The 19160-nt window shown below is 41.4% G+C and overlaps 1 protein-coding gene across 5 annotated transcripts in view; it reads right to left on the minus strand.

Annotated features, from left to right (window-relative positions):
* Positions 1 to 19160, minus strand: part of COBLL1 (cordon-bleu WH2 repeat protein like 1) — an 83136-nt gene that overhangs the window by 7404 nt on the left and 56572 nt on the right. For 4 of the 5 annotated variants that reach the window (XM_081870772.1, XM_081870771.1, XM_081870775.1 and 1 more), the window contains exons 3-12: positions 16429 to 16630; positions 15506 to 15734; positions 12139 to 12177; positions 10632 to 10729; positions 9616 to 9855; positions 4339 to 4489; positions 3874 to 3948; positions 2595 to 2753; positions 1141 to 1378; positions 6 to 91 (exon numbers count right to left, since the gene is read on the minus strand). In XM_081870772.1, the coding sequence (XP_081726898.1) occupies positions 6 to 91; positions 1141 to 1378; positions 2595 to 2753; positions 3874 to 3948; positions 4339 to 4489; positions 9616 to 9855; positions 10632 to 10729; positions 12139 to 12177; positions 15506 to 15734; positions 16429 to 16630 (1517 nt within the window). The remainder of the gene's footprint in view (positions 1 to 5; positions 92 to 1140; positions 1379 to 2594; positions 2754 to 3873; positions 3949 to 4338; positions 4490 to 9615; positions 9856 to 10631; positions 10730 to 12138; positions 12178 to 15505; positions 15735 to 16428; positions 16631 to 19160) is intronic. The other variant, XM_081870773.1, reaches the window with a different exon arrangement.

Genomic DNA, 19160 nt, shown 5'->3' on the forward strand with positions numbered 1-19160 from the left:
CTCACCATTGCTTGCATTTGGCTGCAATGCTCCAAGTGGCTTAGCACTGCCAAGTGTAATATTTGCAATGAATACTTGACTATGTTGAGCTCTGCAAAACATCACACCATAACAATAGACAGACTGGCATCAGTAACGTATTGAGAAAAACACTCAAATTCTATTCAGGCATTCTTCTCCTCATGTGATTACATCCTGGCCCCATCCCATGCATTACTGCCACTGCTTCTGTACCCCCACCAGGTGTTAAGGACTCCAGACAAACCATGAGCCGAAACCAAGCTATCCCATGGTTTACGGACTGTGGGTTGGTAGGGAAAGCTAAACCATGAACCGGGGTTTGGATGACACAACAAGCTAAACCATGGCTTAACTCAGCAAAACTGGGTGCAACCTCTTTCCCTGGTGCCTACACATTTGCTTGATTAGGCTAAGCCACGGTTTGCCATAACATTAAATGTAAACAAGGGCACTGAGTTTCCAAGTCTCAGTATAAACGTTCATGGGCTTTCAGATGCATGATGTGTTATCCTAAGTTGGCAGGTACTGATGATACACATAAGTAGCAAAGAAAAAGTAGTGAGCTCAGAGGGAAATGAAACACACACACACACACACTGTTATAATTTGAATTATGTAAAATAATTTTAGTGACCGTTCACAAAGCACTACTGATGATAAACACAAACATTATGGCACTGGCAAAGTTAATTATCACATGTAGCAAGTTAAAAAACCCACTATCTTGATTGAGGCCAGAAGTGTGATGGAAATGAACAAGTTCAATTCTATCAGTTCAAGTTATGCAGCGGTGTCACACTGGAGTCTTCTTTTGGAGTTATTTTGTTTGGCGCTAGAACAAGAGGGTGAACGACTTGTTTAATCATAAGTAACTCAAAGAAGAAATACTGCTACGGAACTCTGCATAAACACTGGGTGCATTGCTTTGTACTTCAGAGCACCAATGCACCACTTTTCTCAACCCCTTCTCATAGATAAAAGTATTGATGTACAAAGATACCATTACAGTGGACAGGATACCTTTGCAATCGCAAACATAGGCTCAGCGATCAATCGCTCTCCTTCTAGGATATAAAGGGGGCTTACCACCATTTACAGAAAGAAGCCTGATGCACTCACTTGTCACGTGCAGTCTTATTTTCTGCTTCTTCATTTGAGTCTTGCAGAGTATTGTCACGCCCAGTGCTAGGATCTGAAGCCAACGAAGCAGGCTCGTTTTTCTGAACGCCCCGTGGAATTTCAGGAGTACTGAAGGAGATGGGGGCCTCTGGCATAGTGAGAGGAGCCCCTGCACTTTCTTCATGCATTTCTTCCTTCTCATCTATCTCCTCTAGACTATATTCGGAGCCTATGTCAGCTACGCTCCCAAGGAAAGCATAAAGAGCAATAATAAGCCAATATAAATATATCACATTACATTGTTAAAAATAAAAAAAAATACCATCCCAAATGGAAAATCAGAGTATGCTTACTAAGGAGTTTGGGGTGTGTGGAGTGAGGGGGATTCTTGTCCCTGTGGCTCAAATAGTTTAAAATTCTGATAAATGTGAGTATAGATCAGCAGGGCAGGGTGGTAGGTTTTGCTCTTATGGAGTAAAAGCTTGTATGAGCAGAGAAAGACTGGCAACCACTTGAAAACATTCCTACCTTAATATCTCCTCATTCAGAAGATAATGAACTCATAGGAAGGCGACTTATGCACCAGGAGTCAGTTCGTTGGCTTATCTAGCCCATTGATTTTCTACACTTACTAGCCGCAACTCTTCAGGGTTCAGGCAAAACTCTTTCCCAGCCCTACCTGGCGATGCTAGCGATGGTCCCTTCCGCGAGCCAAACATTACCTCTACCACTAAACTACAGTGCCTCTCAACACGTTAACAGTCCTCTTTGTATTATTCTTTCATTTAATATTTCAGATTTATGTAGATTCCGGGGGGTGGGGGCTGCTTGCATGAATCTCTTACAGCAAAGCAACAATAAATCACGTGGCACTTTAAAGTCTAACAAAACTTATTATGGCATAGGCTTCATAGCCTATGAAAACTGCCTAACAGCCTGATCATAATTTTGGGGAGAAATCAGCTTCCTCTGAACCCCCTTAATAAACCAACAAGCTGAGCATAAAGGTGATCTGCTGCGCTTTAAACATGGCAGTTGGAAAGCAGGGCAATGCTCTCTGAAATCATCAGTGAGAGAAGAGCTAACTGGAATTGTACCATGGGGGCCCATTGTTGTGGCCACCTACCCACGACACTTGAAATGAAACTGAATGGAAAACCCTGATGTAGCTGCAGTCTCTGAGAGCGCCACCCACAGGTTCCTCATCCGCTGCTCTAGAACCAGCTCCTCCAACCTGTTGTCCTCCAGATGTTGTCATATTACAACTCCCGCCATCCCTGACCGCTGAGGTTGCTGGGGGAATTGGAATCCAAAACATCTGGAATGCACCAGGTTTCCTGAAGGCTGTCCCAGAAAAGATACCCAATTGCTTTCCCGACTGCATTATCACGATAACTTTTGCGCAAGTAATCTAAATAAACCACTCCTAAAGGCAAAACATGACAACCACCTACATTTAAGAGACACTTCAGACTCATCGGGATTATCAGCATTAGCCAGATTAGTTTCATCTGGGACTTGCAGCGCATTGTTTTGGTCATGATTGGTTGGCTCCAAGCTGCACGAGGCATTTGTTGTTGACACTGTGCTCCCAGTTAGATCAATTACATTGCCTAAGAAGCAGGTTAGGAAACAATACAATGAATTAGCTCGCATTAATCTGATCACTAAACACAAGAAAATATGAGGAAGGGATAGTAAATGTAGCAGAAGTGCAGCCATAGCAAGTTAGTTACATTAAAGGAGCTTGCATTACACTGTGTTAATAGGGCTGAAGCATTTAGTCGATTAATCAAATTGAAGCAAGTTGATTGATTACAGATGTAATCAAGGGGTTTTTTTTTAATAATAATAAAAAACCCACACAATTCGCTTTTAATACAAAAGAAACTAAAGGAAGTCAGCATCTTGAAAGAGGCAAAACCTTCATCCCTTTCACATGGACAGCAATGCCTTTTCCAAAATCGTGCCTGCTGCAAGAGGTGAATGAATCGTCTAAACACAAATAATACCCTTTTACTTCAATTTTTAATTTTTTTTTCATAGATTCACATTTAATTTATTAATCGACTACTGTTTATTTAATTGCATGACAGCCCTACAGATATTAGATTGTATGCATGTTTGAACTTGAGTTGTGATCTTACTTTTGATCTTACTACTCAGAATTACCACCAGCATGGTGACTGGGAATGAGCCTTCTTCCCTACTGCAGAGTGAAATGACAGTATTAAATAGTTGTTGTTTTTTTAAAAAAAACCCACTCAAACTGGATGCACTGCAGACAACAGGGACTCAGTTAAGACTGGTGAAGAAAAAGCGATATGTATGTGTTGTATGTGCCCCATACAATATTTTGCCACCAGATGACGACGTGGCGTCCCGTTTTTCTCTACCTGTTTTCCCTGTTCAAATTAACAGCGCTTCAAACTCAAGTTCAAACATGCATACAGTGTGTCTAGATCCAGCCCAAATGTGGCTGTAGGGGGAGCTACAAGCAAAGCTGTTCTAAGTTACTTCTGTTAATGTTTGCAAAGAAATGATCCTTTAACAGGCTGCTGAAGCAAAAACCATTATTAGCTGTTTTTCTTAACCCCCTTGGGGTCTTTTAAAAACCGTATGTGTGGCAAGTGACTCTCAGCAGCAGCAATGGTGATGGGAATGGAATTTTGTGGCCATGCTAGTGGCTAGACCTATGCCTGTCTTTCACTAAATGACACATGGAAAAATTACCTGTTGGAGATGGTGCTTCTGAGTAACTTCCTTTGATGCTGCCTTCTGCATGAATTGATTCTGCAGACTCTGATCCTGAAATGTTAATGCAGTTTAGAATACTAGAGGAAACATTTCCTATTCTAACGTACTTTAAATACAAACCTATATACATAGACATGGTCTAAAATTTATAGAGTGGGGGAAATAACCTGAATAAATTTTGTCAAAGATGAACAGGCATGAAAAATTGTCAGTTTTCTATTTCTCTTGTGGGACATTCCTACTTTTCTTTCCTGAACACGTTATATGATGAGTCTCCTCTGACTCTCTCTCTCTCTCTCTCTCGTGTGTGTGTGTGTGTGTGTGTGTGTGTGTGTGTTTAACCTAGACACCATTACTCCCCAACAGAGCAAAACCGCCTCAAGATTAAGCTGTGAATTCAGAAATAATATAACCTAACCTAATTTGTGTTGTAAAGATTACCTGTCTCAATGCTGTTGTCACTTTGGCCTTGCAATTTTCTGGGAGGTGGGGTTGGGGCTTTGCGCTTTGCTCGCCTCAGAGAAGAATTGACGGAAGATGTGCCACTGAGCTGAAGAGAGCCTGTCCTCACTATTCCTATTCCCGAAAGTCCCTGGGGAATTGGGGGAGGGTAGGAAAAACAAAAAACAAACAAACAAACATCAACGATGCAGCAAAAAGATTAGTAATTTGCAGAAGCAAAAATGTGAATGTAATGAACAATTCAGCAGCCCTATAACAGACACTTAACATTTCTCATAAGTGAATCAGAAATCCAGTTCAGACATAATGCTAAAAATTGGTGGCTGAACGATGGTTTAGCACAGCCTTCCCTAGCCAGTGGTCAGGGATTATGCGAAAAGCAGTCTAATATACCACATGGCACTCTGTTGGGAAAAGCAGCCTTATCATTATGAGAGTGAGATGTGGTGAGCCTTCAGGCAAATTTTTAATGTTTTATTGTGTTCTTAATATCCTGTTGGAAGCCGCCCAGAGTGGCTGGGGAGGCCCGGCCAGTTGGGCAGGGTATAAGTAATTAATAATAATAATAATAATAATAATAATAATAATAATTTAAAAATTGCTCCTTAAAAAAAATATGTTCTTTTCGTGACTTTTAACTGGAGATCTAACTTAGGAAGCAGAAGAAGAAAATGCCACAAAACCAGTAATCTCCTGTTGCAATACCAATGAGAGTTAGCAATTTCCAGTGTGATGCAGCAAGTGTCCTTATGAACCAAACATTCAGTTATCAGAGACTTAACTTCTCGCAAACAACTTCTGCATGGACAGAATTCTCCATCACCGCCCACCATCCAAAAAATAATAAAAAAGTCCCTGCATATAGAAACTCATGTCAGTGAGAAGTGTAGTTTTTCCTTTCTCTCTGAATTCCCTCTATGTGAGATAGGTGGATGGATGGATAGATGAGCATTTAAACATGTAAACTCTCTCCCCCCTTTTTTCCAATGTGAAGAAGAACAGTTCAGGCACGTTACCCCCTCATTTGCTCTTTGTGAGAGTTGCGCCCACTTGTTACTTGGAAACAAGCACCAAGGCTTGCACTAAGATTCTTTGTGGCTCCGAAATTTAGAACAAACACTCAAAATGTCAGCAAACCTGAATGTTACAAAGCAACTTTTATTTATTTTTATTTTCTGCTACTGCCCAGTCTAGCAAGTTGGAGAAACTAAGAAGGTAACCGAAGTCTTATATTTTCCATTTAAAAATAGTTAAGACTGCAATAAATGACACAGTAGAGTCAGTGTTTGTTTTTGGCTGGTTTTTTCCCCTTGCTGTTGTCTGATATTACCGTTCTGGCATGGATAAACAGCCGCACTTTTATCAGAATTGAGCAAATTGTTCAGTTTGGACAAGGACGCTTCAGTAATCTACTATAAAGGCAATGCAGCAAGAGACGTTTTGTTCGCATTCTCCTATCTAACAACAGATTGTTAGTGCGCTGTCAAAACTTTGTGAAAAGGCTTCATTCCAAACAAGAGGGATGTAGGCAGGGCTATTGCCAGACTTCAGGAAGCCCTCAGCAAAATCCAGTCAACGGGCTCCCCAAAAACCAATTCCCCCACCAGCCACTGGATTCCCCTGGATCCCTATAGTGCTACCATCCTCCTCTTTCCTCTTGATCACCCTTGTCCCAAGGAAGAGCCAAGGAAGAGCCAGCCACTCCGGTCTAAGTTGGTAAGGAAAATGCCTCTGCCACCACAATGGTTTGTTGCAACAACTAGAAATACTTCTTTATACTAGCTTTTATTTTATTTTTTTTAAAAAAACTACATTCAAAAGGCCTTTCTAGCTGTCACAGCAGCATGGACATTTTCCAAATCACGATTCCTAGAATGCCTTCCTCAAAACCCACCTGAGGCAGCAGGTAGAGGAAGAAGAGGAAGCCAACTAAGGATGTGCACAACAAACCAAGAAATTACTGTGGGATCCTTTCTCAGGGCAAGCCTGCTTCCCCCATCCTCTGACAGATACACTCAGAAATGATTGTGCTGTCGATTTTGCCCCCCACCCATACTTCATCATCTGTTCTTACATGTTCCAAGACGGGCAGAACACCTCAGGCCCACTGGACGAATGTGGCCTCCCCAACCTCTCTATCTGACCCTCAGGCCTCACCCCTTCCCAGGTTACAGCCTTTCTAATCCTGCTCCTGAATTCCTCCTGTCTGCCTGGAATTTGTGTTACAACTCTTTCTTGCCTGGAGGTGTGGGTTGGCGTTTAAAAGCTTCTGGCTTGTGTGTAGCTGGAATATTATTCAAAGGTAGAAGTTATTCAGTTACAGTGGTACCTCTGGATACGTACTTAATTTGTTCCGGAGGTCCGTTCTTAACCTGAAGCGCCACTTTAGCTAATGGGGCCTCCTGCTGCTGCCGCGCCGTCCCCGCCCAATTTCTGTTCTCATCCTGAAGCAAAGTTCTTAACCCGAGGTACAATTTCTGGGTTAGCAGAGTCTGTAACCTGAAGCGTATGTAACCCGAGGTACCACTGTACTTCACCAACTTTGCCTCTGGCTCTGACCATTACAGGCATTTGCTGCCCCCCCCCCCCGCCAGAAGGTGGTCCACAAAGGATTGTGGCTCCTAGTCCAAAAAAAAAAAAGGTTCCCCATCTGTGCCCTAAAATAACATTATTGATAGCAGATTAGAAAAAAGAAAAGAAAGGCTAGCAAGAAGTTTAAAAACCACAGCACAAGAAACACAAAACAGTAATTTACTGCTGCAATGAGATTTATGGGGAAACCTTTTAAGAAGAAGCAGGAGGTTATTGGCCTGGGTCCCAACTTGCACTCATGGAGTGAGACTTTCCATGCTTCTGTTGTCTAATACAGTTGTATCTAGGAAGTCGAACGTCTTGCGAGTCGAACGTTTTGGCTCCTGAACGCTGCAAACCCGGAAGTGAGTGTTCTGGTTTGTGAACGTTCTTTGGAACTCGAATGTCCGTCACAGCTTCCAATTGGCTGCAGGAGCTAATCGGAAGCTGCACCTTGGTTCCTGGATGTTCTGGAAGTCAAACAGACTTCTGGAATGGATTCCATTCGACTTCTGAGGTACGACTGTAATTGTTTCAGGTATGCTATCTTCCAAGATGATGCCTCCCAAAATACTAAAACCAAAATTGCATGTAACACTGAAGAGAAACAAACCATGCATGTTGGTTCATGTGCAATGCTAAGATATCCCTGGTCTACAAAGTAGGGAGAAAAATGGAAACTGCTCTAGCATGACTAATCTCAATAGGCTTCTATGCCCTGAATTTTTACTTTCGTTGCTGTTGCTGCTGTGTGTTTTTTTTACTATGGCCCAAATTTGCCAAACTTCAGACATTTACACACTGAAAAGAAGAGGGGGGGGGGGAAAGACCCCGTCTTCTTATTTTATATTTGGAGCACATTATCTTTGGACCAGTAACTTTTCTCAGAATGAGGATCTTCTCACCAAGACGCAAAATCCCAAACCTCTGTTGAACAGCACACTCTGGTGGCTACTACTTAACAGAAAATAAATTCCTGTGTTATTCTTGATTTGAGTAAAAACAATATTAACTGAAGGGCCTTGCATCCAATTCATCTCTTGGGCCTGTTCTGTTCTTCATCTTCCTAGCATGCTCATAGGCTAACGTATTAGAAACGATGGCTTTCATTCTCAATTCAAAGTCATGTCTGAAACACAAATATGCAGTGCTCCAATTTGCACTGCCACATTTAGCTTTGAACTTTAATTGGAATTCACAACTGACAATCTGTGCTTTACCAAGATATTACCCACTGCATTAATTTCCCCCAAAACTGTGCTAGAATAAGTTCAGCACATATTGGGATTTATAGATAGATTTGACCTGGCAGCCTGCTTCATAACTTCATTAAAATGCATTATTACACAAGCAGGCAATTTTATTAAGATAAAAACATGAGTTTTGAACATCCATGTTCTTTCAGTAAGGAAAATTTAAATTTCCTTAAGGCTCTAACTTGTTCATCATAACACAAAGATTTGAACTGTTAAGGAAACCTTTTCTCAGTAACAGATTTAACTGCATTTTTAAAATAAAGGGCTAAGAAAGGCAATTTGGTAGTGACATAAAATGTCAAATCCTTCTCCAGTTACTGAATATGTTAATGCAAATCATAATTTCCCCATATTTAATGCAAGTTTAAAGACTATCAGTTCAGTAGAGAACGGAGGGTTCCAATTCCAATTTGTTATTAACAAGTTTTAAAAGAAGCTTTTTCCCCCAAAAAAGGTTTGTTTTTTAATAGAACGAGTGGCTGCACTTAAAAGCACTGATGCTTAAACTTGCTTCAAATTATCTCAATAGCAGGATTTAGTATTACTGAACAATGTCGGACTTCCACCAAAAGATTAATTTTAATTTCCAAACTCAACTTTTAAAAGGACCCCTTTGAAAATAACTGACTAGCCTTTTCACTTAATGTAACATGCCCCTCCCTAAGCATAGTGTAGACATACACCCCACCTATTTCAATTCAACCTATTTCAAAGCATGGCTGAGTTAGATTTAATTTACACTTTCCCAGTGCAGCAACTGCTTTCCCAAGTGATCTCTTGTCATAATGGCAAAGTGCTCAGCTGGTGGGTAAAGGTAAAAGGTAAAGGACCCCTGGACGGTTAAAGCCAATCAAAGGCAACTATGGGGTGCGGTGCTTATTTCGTTTTCAGGCTGAGGGAGCTGGTGTTTGTCCACAGACAACTTTCCAGTTCATGTGGCCAGCATGACTAAACTGCTTCTGGCACAATGGAACACCGTGACGGAAGCCAGAGTGCACGGAAATGCCATCTACCCTCTCGCTACAGCAGTACCTATTTATCTACTTGCACCGGTGTGCTTTTGAACTGCTAGGTTGGCAGGAGCTGGGACAAAACAACGGGAGCTCACTCTGTCACAGGTATTCAAACCACCGACCTTCTGACCGGCAAGCCCAAGAGGCTGTGGTTTAGACCACAGCGCCACCTACATCCCCCTTTTTACATGTGATGTGGCATGGAATGTGACCACAAAGGAAACTGGTTTCGAGGCCACGGCAATTCCAGAGACGGCCTATAAATTAGGCTCCAAATTGTGGTCTGCTACAATTTATTCAGAATGTATAAAGCAATAAATGTTCTTGCTTATCTGTTCCGTAGCTAAACAGAAGTTGCTCTGATATTATTCTCACAGCGGAAACTTAAAGGAAGGACGAGACTTTTGACAACCAACCTTATCAGTTTCATCCACACTGCTGGATTTCACCACGCATGTCATGGGTCTGCCCTGGGTTTGTGCAAGATCCTGGGGCACACTCTGGGAAGCAGGCATTGGAGGCAAGGGCGCCCGTCGCTTCTTCGGCATTTCAGAGGGAAGGGTATTTGAGTCATACTGCTTGGAGATGGTATTAGCTCTCATGCCAAAGGTTGGTCTTGGCTTATTCATTAATGGAGTTGCTGGAGCGCTGGCAGTCTTTTGAGAAGGGGAAAAGAGGTCAACAATTAAAAAATAATCTGAATAGATTTTAGCCAATGTACTTCTCTACACCAGGGGTTCTCAACCTTCATTATAGGACTTAATTCAAATTTACCATAACCAGAACAGAAGTTATTTCTCCGAGGGAAGATCCTAGGGTTACTACAGTAATCAGAGTACAGGTATCATTTGAATGAGGGTGGGTGGGTGGGTGTGGGTGTGAGTTGTTGCCACTGTCATCAGCCAGCCTTGAGTGTACAGTTTTCTTTATTCAGGGAGAACGTTAAGCCCCCACAACTGTAACCTACAAGTATCTAAGGATGAAACAGATCGAAGTGAGAATAGGGCCTTTAGGCCATGCAGGACGACATTATCTTTAGGCTGCAATGCTAAAAACACTTACTCAGTACTAAATGCCATTTAAAACAATGGCACTTATTTCTGAGTAGGCATGTGTATGATTGCACTGTTCAATCTTCTAAGGAAATACTTCCTGGAACAAAAAAAAAAACTCATGAAATATATTGAGTGAAATATGATCAATCCGCAAAAAAGAGGGCACACAGTTTCATGGCAGAAACTGAAAAAAATGTCATGGGGCAGCTAGTTTAACAACACATTTTTATTGCCAGTCCAGATAACTTCGAGAAGGCAGAAAAGATGTTGGAGTCTGCTTTCTCCTAGCAACTGTCTGGATCAAGAGTGAACTGTAGAGGATCCAATTGTAGGGAATTTCTATCATACATTAATATTTGTAACTTATGTTGTCTTACCTGTTCTCGTTTCTTCTTGCTTCTCTGAAAAAAGCTGAAGAATCCTTTGTTTTCTTTTTCCTTCAAAATATCCGAATTTTGCGAGTTTTGACAAGAGTCTAAAAATAAAATACATTACTTGATGCCATCATTTACAGACTGTACTGTTTCTTTCCTTTCCTGCATCTCTATTTCTATTACAAAATATTTCTTTCAAAAAGAACATAATTTATAGAATACCATGTTCTCTCCTTTACATGATTCCCTTCCAGTGATCATAACTATTGGGAAAACATTTCATTATGCAAGGTAAAAAACATAAAAGCTGCAAAGCACATTTAGTCTGATTTTAGTAGTATTTTTTTTTTCTTTTTAAAAAGAAAAGTCACTTTATTTATACCAAAAGTAAGATGTAATCTACGTATCTTTCCCAAGCAATTAAAAAGACAAAAGTAATAATGCAAAACCCCACGACCCTGACTGAAAATAAAACAATTCTTAAAATTGTTTTTTGTTTGCAATATTGTTTAGTTTGGAGTTTGCTTTTTTTTAAAAAAAAAAAAGTTGCAAGTCACTTCAGGTGCCTGTGAGCAGCGAAGCAACCCATAAATATTTTAATAAACAAGGTAATAAACAAGTAATCTAGTTGAGGAAAATTCCTTTTCCATCCAAATACAGTGGTACCTCGGGTTACATACGCTTCAGGTTACAGACTCTGCTAACCCAGAAATAGTACCTCAGCTTAAGAACTTTGCTTCAGGATGAGAACAGAAATCACACGGCAGGGGCATGGCAGCAGCGGGAGGCCCCATTAGCTAAAGTGCTGCTTTAGGTTAAGAACAGTTTCAGGTTAAGAACAGACCTCCGAAAGGAATTAAGTACGTAACCAGAGGTACCACTGTATGGTAGTGGATAAGCTTTTAAGTGTTTCCAAAAGTTTGTCACATGCATCTTTAGAGGTTTTGCAGATAAGCCCAAGTGAATGTAATATAGATAAATTCCACCTAATTGAAACCAATGGTTCAAGAAATACTATATAATGTTAACCCGCATAAGACAAGCCATGCTGTAATTCAAAGATGGCAAAACCACAGGCCAAATCCAGCCCATCTCAATCAAACTAGACTCCTTTCCTGGCCTCCAGAAAAATTTGGGTGCATCCTCTTCCTCTGTAGCCATTGATAAGTGGTCTTACTGGTCAGAAAATAGGAAAGAGTGCAATTTTCTGTTTCTTGAGAATGAAGACCTTTGCAATGCTGCCATTCACGACAAAAGAAATAACCCATTTTAATTCCCTTTTTTTAAAAAAATAACTCCTCTGGTGCTGTTCAGTGAGTATTCATGGGCTATTCTAAGTTAGGAAAACTTGCATGCCATACCAAAATCTGTGTTGCTTACTCTTCTAACAATAATTCAGACAAATCTCATTCATATTAGAAGATACTTGTTTGTCCTAATACTTGTTTAACTGGGAATGCCTGTGTTTAAGAATATTACATCTTTCACTCTGAGGTAGGTACAAACTCACCCTGTAAAGATGAAAAGCTGAATTCAGCAGTCGGTGTGACTAGAGAGATGGAGAGGGGAGGAAGATGAAAACTTAATTATAGTGACAATGCTTCCCAAATAACTCCTTCATCACAGTCTCAAGCAAAGGAACCAAAGGCAAGTTCTCAAAATGCAGAAGTGTGTGAAGTGATCCCTTCTATCAAATTTCACCAGGAAAGAAAGAAAACATTGTAATTTAAGCAAGGACGGCCAACTGGACAGAGCAGGCACCTGGCTCTCTGCCCCAGGAGGCACCTCTAAATTTGGAAGTTTCTAATTTGGAAGTATTAAAAACCAAATGAAATTCACCAGATCTAGCCATCTAAAAATAGTGGCATCCATTGGCATACGACCAGACCAAACTGTCAGACCCAAATGCTTCATAGGAAATAAATCATGAAATGAAGGGCTGATTAGACGTAAACTTTTTAAGAATAAAAGCTAGAATTCTAAGTACAAAAGCAAGGAACATGCAGGTGATATTAACCACCACTTCAGACGCTGGCATACTGTATTTGTAAATTTAATATTTACTTTTTACTGTATAAATTGCCCCTCCTAAAAATTTCTACCATGCACAAATCTCTTGCAGGATATAACAAAACCATGCTTTTGAGAGCTGTTTTTTGTTGTTTCCTCCTCAGCTGTAAAATTAATTAACAATTGTTATTAGTAAAACAAATGTTAATAGTTTTAAAAAATACAGTACCATTCAGTTCTAAGTATGTCAGTATTTGGAAAATGGAATTCAGAGGCAATTTTGTCTTTTTTATTATTATTTCAAACATGGGACTCAAAACAGAGACCTGAAAATTATTTTTAAAAACCACACTGGTATTATGAAGATAGCTACACAATATTAATATAAAATGGGCTTCTAACATTTGGTTTATTAACTTGCTTTAAAAAAAATCTATTGCATTTTAAAAATTTTGAACAGCAGTATGTGACAATGGAATGAAGAGGGCAATCTATATAACTAAGTTTATATAGTTTTGGAAATGGATAAATCATCTCTAACTGCTAACTTGTTCATGCTGCCTGAAGGTAAATTAATGTAAGCTCTTATTTCGGTGTGTATTTGGCTCCATCTAGAATTATCCAATAAACTAGTCTAGAACTCACACCATGATCAAAAGAACTTTAAAAGGACAAGCTTAACAAGATAAATTAAACGTCTCCCTTGTCCAAGGGCAGTAAACAAAATGAAAATGGGTGCTTACCCCTCAAATTAATAGCTTCCATGATGAAAGGCTTCAATAACTTCTGTTTGAATTTTACTGAATGTTCAATAAGGGACCCAAAAATCCCTGATCTAAGCAGGCCAGAATACTTAACCGAAACAAAAACACAAAAAGTGACACACCCATATATTGAGGAGGTATGTAAGACAAGAGCAGACCTACCCAGTTTCTGTACATGTGGCCTGTCCAGAGTGGAGGCAGGAAACCTGTTTATCTGTCAACCTATTTATCTGAACAACCCATTTATCTTAAAGTATTTGAACAAACATAGGAACATAGGTAAAGGTAAAGGGACCCCTGACCATTAGGTCCAGTCGTGACCGACTCTGGGGTTGCGGCGCTCATCTTGCTTTATTGGCCGAGGGAGCCGGTGTTCAGCTTCCGTGTCATGTGGCCATCATGACTAAGCCGCTTCTGGCGAACCAGAGCAGCGCAGGGAAACACCATTTACCTTCCCGCCGGAGCGGTACCTATTTATCTACTTGCACTTTGACGTGCTTTCGAACTGCTAGGTTGGCAGGAGCAGGGACCGAGCAACGGGAGCTCACCCTGTCGTGGGGATTCGAACCGCCGACCTTCTGATCGGAAAGTCCTAGGCTCTGTGGTTTAACCCACAGCGCCACCCGCATCATAGGAACATAGGATGGGGCTTTTTACAGAGTCAGACCATGGGCCCATCTAGCTCAGTACTGTCTAGTAGCCTTGCTCAATATGGTGCCCTCCAAATATTTTGGACAATAACTTCCATAATCTCTAACCATTGGCCAGGATGACTGATGCTGATGACAGCTGTGGTCCAAAAACAGTTGGATCCCACCAAGTTGGCAAAGGCGGACTAGTGCTTAGCTCTCCAAGGTTTCAGACAGAGATTTTTCCCAACCCTACTTGGGAGATACTAGGGGTTGAAGCTGGGATCTTCTGCATGCAAAATGCATGCTCTACAGTCCTCCCCTAACAGCAATCCTATATGCACTCTGATACCTGAACAGTCCTTTATTTATGAAAGCTGCCATGTCAGCTTCTCACTATAAAGGGAACAATGATAATAAAGCAACCATTAACAATTGCTACTATCCTGAAAAATCAGTTTTATGCATGCAAGTTCAGGAACCCCTAGAGAGGGTAGGAAATACAAAGGTCAACCTTTGTGCCATTTTTTCCCCTTCACAAAGACAGATGGTGCTGAGAGGGAATGGAAAGAAGAACCTGGTGCAGTGGCTAAGAAGCATCGAACTGGGAATTCGCCAGTGCGAATACTATGGCAGCTCTGAACTGAAAGGGGTTCGTGGCCACTTTTTCTGTGCCTCAGACTTACATCAGCAATTCAGAAATAATAATACTGGATCACATTACAAGGTCTTTGTAATGGTTACAGAAGGAATTCATGTAAGATAATTTGCACACCCCAAAGTATTATATCATTGGTTGTCATCAAGACTCTCTAAGTGCTGAAACTGTTGGAGAGAGAACAGAAAATTTGCTATTAGTCTTAATGAGGTATGGGGAGGCAGGCACAATATTGATGCACTCTGCTCCCCACTGTAGGACAAGTAGCAGTGGAGGCTTGTCCATTGGGATGAATGGGGCATTGTCCCAACTACTTCAACCCACCCATAGCCAGCCACAACCTCCCTGCCTTTTTACAACCAATTTAGGATGTAACATTGGCTGTCAGTTTCCTCCTCCTCATTTTCAGCACAGCCCCTGTAGAAGTCAGTGAGTCTGGGGACAAAAGTAGAATTAGTTGCCTCTGCCTGTCGCTGGCTCCGGTTCTGCTTACTGTCTCCCCGGCCTTCACACTATGAGCAGCAGTAGCAACTTTGGGTGGGCAATTCTGATTGAGAAAACAGTGCAAGGAGAATAAAGAGAGTTGACAATCTCTTCCTCGGCCAGGTTGCTCCGACTGAGCCAATTCATCCCTGTGGCTAAAATATTTTTAAATGAATAAAAGAAGATACCAAGTCATCGGTTTCTCACATCGATGCAGACTGAATGAATGCAGAACAAGTTAGTGAGCGCATGTAGGTTGTACTGCTTCTGAAGATATTTGCAGCATTAACTTTCAGGAATAGTTTTGGTAAGAGACCAGTTTATAAATCTTACCTCTGCTGACATCCATAGCATATAATTCTCTGAGCCCAAGCTCATTTAGGGATTTGGTCAAGTCAAGAGTTTCCTGAGATTGGTAAGTCTTCAGTAACAGAGTGTGTAAAGGGTCAAAGTCACATTTGCTGCAGATGATTTGCATGATATCTTGCAGTGGTGCATGAGGATTAACTCTGACAATAGTCTTCTGTGTCTTCTTGTAGTTTACAACGACTCTCACGGTTTGCTGAAACAAGGGGAATTTTTAAAACCGATTATAGTCTTTTGCTTTCTGAAAGACACTCAATCCATCAAGTGCACTGAGTTCATTGCTACTAATAACTTTCGCAAAACATTTCATGGGGCGGGGATGTAATAGAATTCTCATTTATACCCCATATTCTTCCAGCTCTTCTCAGTGTGAAATGAAGATTTGGCTTAGGCCACCGCTATTAAGATTCAAGACTTGGAAGAGGATATGAACAAGGCCTCCCCAAATTCAAATATCCCAAGGATTTGAACTCATGAACTGAATATGGCTCATGTGGTAGTGATGTCTCACCCCTGGTTGTCAACACTTTCTCTGCTCTTCATAGAACTCACAGGGAATGAGAGACAGAGAACTGAGAATAAGCGAAAGGACTTTTTGCACTTGCTTAAGGCAAAACCCATGCACACCCCTCCTTAAAGCGGATCACAGCAGGTAGGAGCCCATGGAATGAAAACCTATCTCCCTCCCTAGGCAACCACTCAGCAATTCATCTCTGAACTCAGAGCTGTCACAAGGCATGCACTACCAAAGACAAATATAGGTTAATTTCCAGTGACTTTCATATGCAATTTTATGAACAAATTCTGAATGATGCTACTGCCTCCAAAAGCTTTAGAATTTAAATGAAAAGTATTTAGGAGGTAGAAAAAGTTTCTGTAAAATATCTCACCTCTGGGATGACAGGAGTAGGCTTCTTTTTATCCATCTGTTTTGGCTTTAAAATCACTTTGTCGACTTCAAGCATCCCAATGGGTGTATTTGGTTTGAATTTGATCTGCTTTTTCTCGACTGTCATCAGGTCTATGGTATGGCTGGCAGGATTCAAACGGTATTGTGCACAAAGGTATACCAGTAAGTCCATCATTGGTTTGCTGGAATAAAATGTTAATATGACTATAAATGGTTATTATATAATTTCCCCAAAGGTCATTAAGAAAAACTTGGTTGTGGTGGAGGTCTGGCTCTTGAAGACGCTCTTGCCTTGCTTGAACCAGAAGACAATTATGTACAGGCAGCTCCCCATTTGCATGGGGGATGCGATCCAGGTCATTGCAGGTGTCAGCCCGCCCCACCCCCACTCTGCCCCCTTGCAGTGCACGCGTCAGTGGTTGCACATGCCTTCGTTGTGTGCAAAATTATCATTCCCTGTACAGTACATTTCAGAAGATGTAGGCACTCTCAAGACTACCATATTTTTTGCTCCATAAGACACACCTATCCATGAGATACACCTAGTTTTTAGAGGGGGAAAGCAAGAAAAAAAATATTCTGCACAGAGCATGTAAGCGACTCTCGCTTTTCTTGCTTTAAAGCAAGCAAAGTAAGAGCTGCTTACATGGCTTCTCTCCCACTTTGCGCAGCTCTCACTTTGCTTGCCCATCCCTCCTCCTGCCTCGCTGTAAAGCGTGGCGACTCCGGAGCAAGAAGAGGAGGAGACACCGGGATAGGTGCTTTGCTTGCTTTACAGCAAGGCAGGAGGAGGGGTGGGCAAGCAAAGTGAGAGCTGTGCAAAGCGGGACAGAAGCCATGTAAGCAGCTCTCGCTTTGCTTGCTCCCATCAGTCCCTCCTCCCAATTCACTGTGAAGCCAGCAGAGGCGCTGCGCAGCTCTCGCTGAAGCCAGCAGAGCAAGAGCGATAGCTGCGCAGCGGCTCTGGCTCTGCTGGCTTCACAGTGAAGCGGGAGGAGGGACAGAAGGGAGCCCTTACATGGAGCCCCTTCCGTACCTCATCCCGCTTTCCTGTGAAGGCAGCAGAGCCAGAGGCGCGGCGCAGCTCTCGCTGAAGCCAGCAGAGCAAGAGTGATAGCTGCGCAGTGGCTCTTGCTCTGCTGGCTTCACAGCGAGCAGCGGACGGGAGCCATGGCTCTGGCTGCAGAGGCATCTCTTAGCTCGCGACTGCAGCGGTAGCCGAGGGATCCCTCTGCTACCCAGTGCATTCACTCCATTTCCCCTTACTTTTTAAGAGGAAAAAAGTGTGTCTTATGGAGCGAAAAATACAGTAATTTATTTCATTGGGACTCAGCAGTGTCTGTAAGGCAAAAGCCACTTTCAACACTGTCGAGAAATAGTGCGGTACAGAGATATCGAACACTTTCGTAAGATTAAAACCCTGCAGAATGTCTCAGCGACTGTAAAAAAACAGGCAACATTCCTACTCAAGTTTAATCTACCGCACAGTAACGTTCAGCATAGAAGCTTTAAAGTTGCTCTTGGGTCAACCCTGATAATGAATAACAGAGATTATGATGAAATATTTTTTCCACCTCCTAATTGGAACAGCTTACACAACGCCTCCCTGAATTATAAAAAAAGGGCCTTGTTGAACGCAAGGCTCAACAAAACATTTTACCAAAAGACTACCAAACAGCCTAAGAGCCAAGAGTAACTTTAAAAAAGAAGAAAAAATATGCCTTCCACACTGCTTCCTCCCCTGTGACTGGTTGCTGTAGTGGGAATAGCAGGTCTCTTGACTACATTTCTGAAGGTTTATGGAGTTTGTGGCGCATTTGGCCTTGCACAGCAAGACAGTTCCACACTAGCCAATTGCAATAAACAGAACCGGTCTTCCTGAAATATTTTACCCAATCACTTACCGTAAACCTTATTTTTGTACGCAAGTATACAAAAGAGCAAATCGTATTATAAAATGAAACGATTCCCTCCTAAAACAGCTTCAGGAAGGGCAGGGGATGCAGAGACACAGCCCATTAAATAGTTAAGCACTGACTGGTGGTTACTTATTTAAAATGCTAGGACGCATACCTAATTCCTGCTGGCTCATGAACAAGGACCACCCAGATATAACTAAAGACTAGTAAATACACATGCAGCTTTTCTTTGCTGTTTTACAGTCTAGTGAAAACAAACTAGTACTTTTACTACCGCAAACCCTGTATCAATTCTTGTAAGTCTTACCATGCTGAACTTAAATGACCTGTACAAAGGCTCCACTTAGAAGGGCTCCCAAATCACAATTCTTTTAAAAAGCTAAATTTGCCAAAATACCCAAACAAAATATTTTTTTTCCCGCCCAAAAAGCTATGATTCAGATTATATTTTTATTTCAACTGCCTGAGCAGAATTTCATTGCAAGTAAACATTCAATTCAATTAATTAATTGTTTCATCGGTCTAAAATTCAAGCGTGAAAACATCAGTCACCAAATCCTGTATTTTGCACCAAACCTTTTTTTCTATTTCAGCATCTATTCTGCAGTAAATACAAATTTTAAACTATTAACTGAAAGCAATGTTCCACCGGAATTGTAGCAGCCTGCCAATCATGTTTGCACATATTTTCAAGGGGGTTCCAGTATTTCAAATTAGGCCGCATTTTGGAAAATTACTTACTGGGTCCTATTCCTAAGTAAAATTCTGAGGAAGAAACACAGACAGCCAAACC

The sequence above is a fragment of the Podarcis erhardii genome (assembly GCF_964252035.2).
Source record: "Podarcis erhardii genome assembly, chromosome: 1".
In the NCBI taxonomy this organism is placed as follows: Eukaryota; Metazoa; Chordata; class Lepidosauria; order Squamata; family Lacertidae; genus Podarcis; species Podarcis erhardii.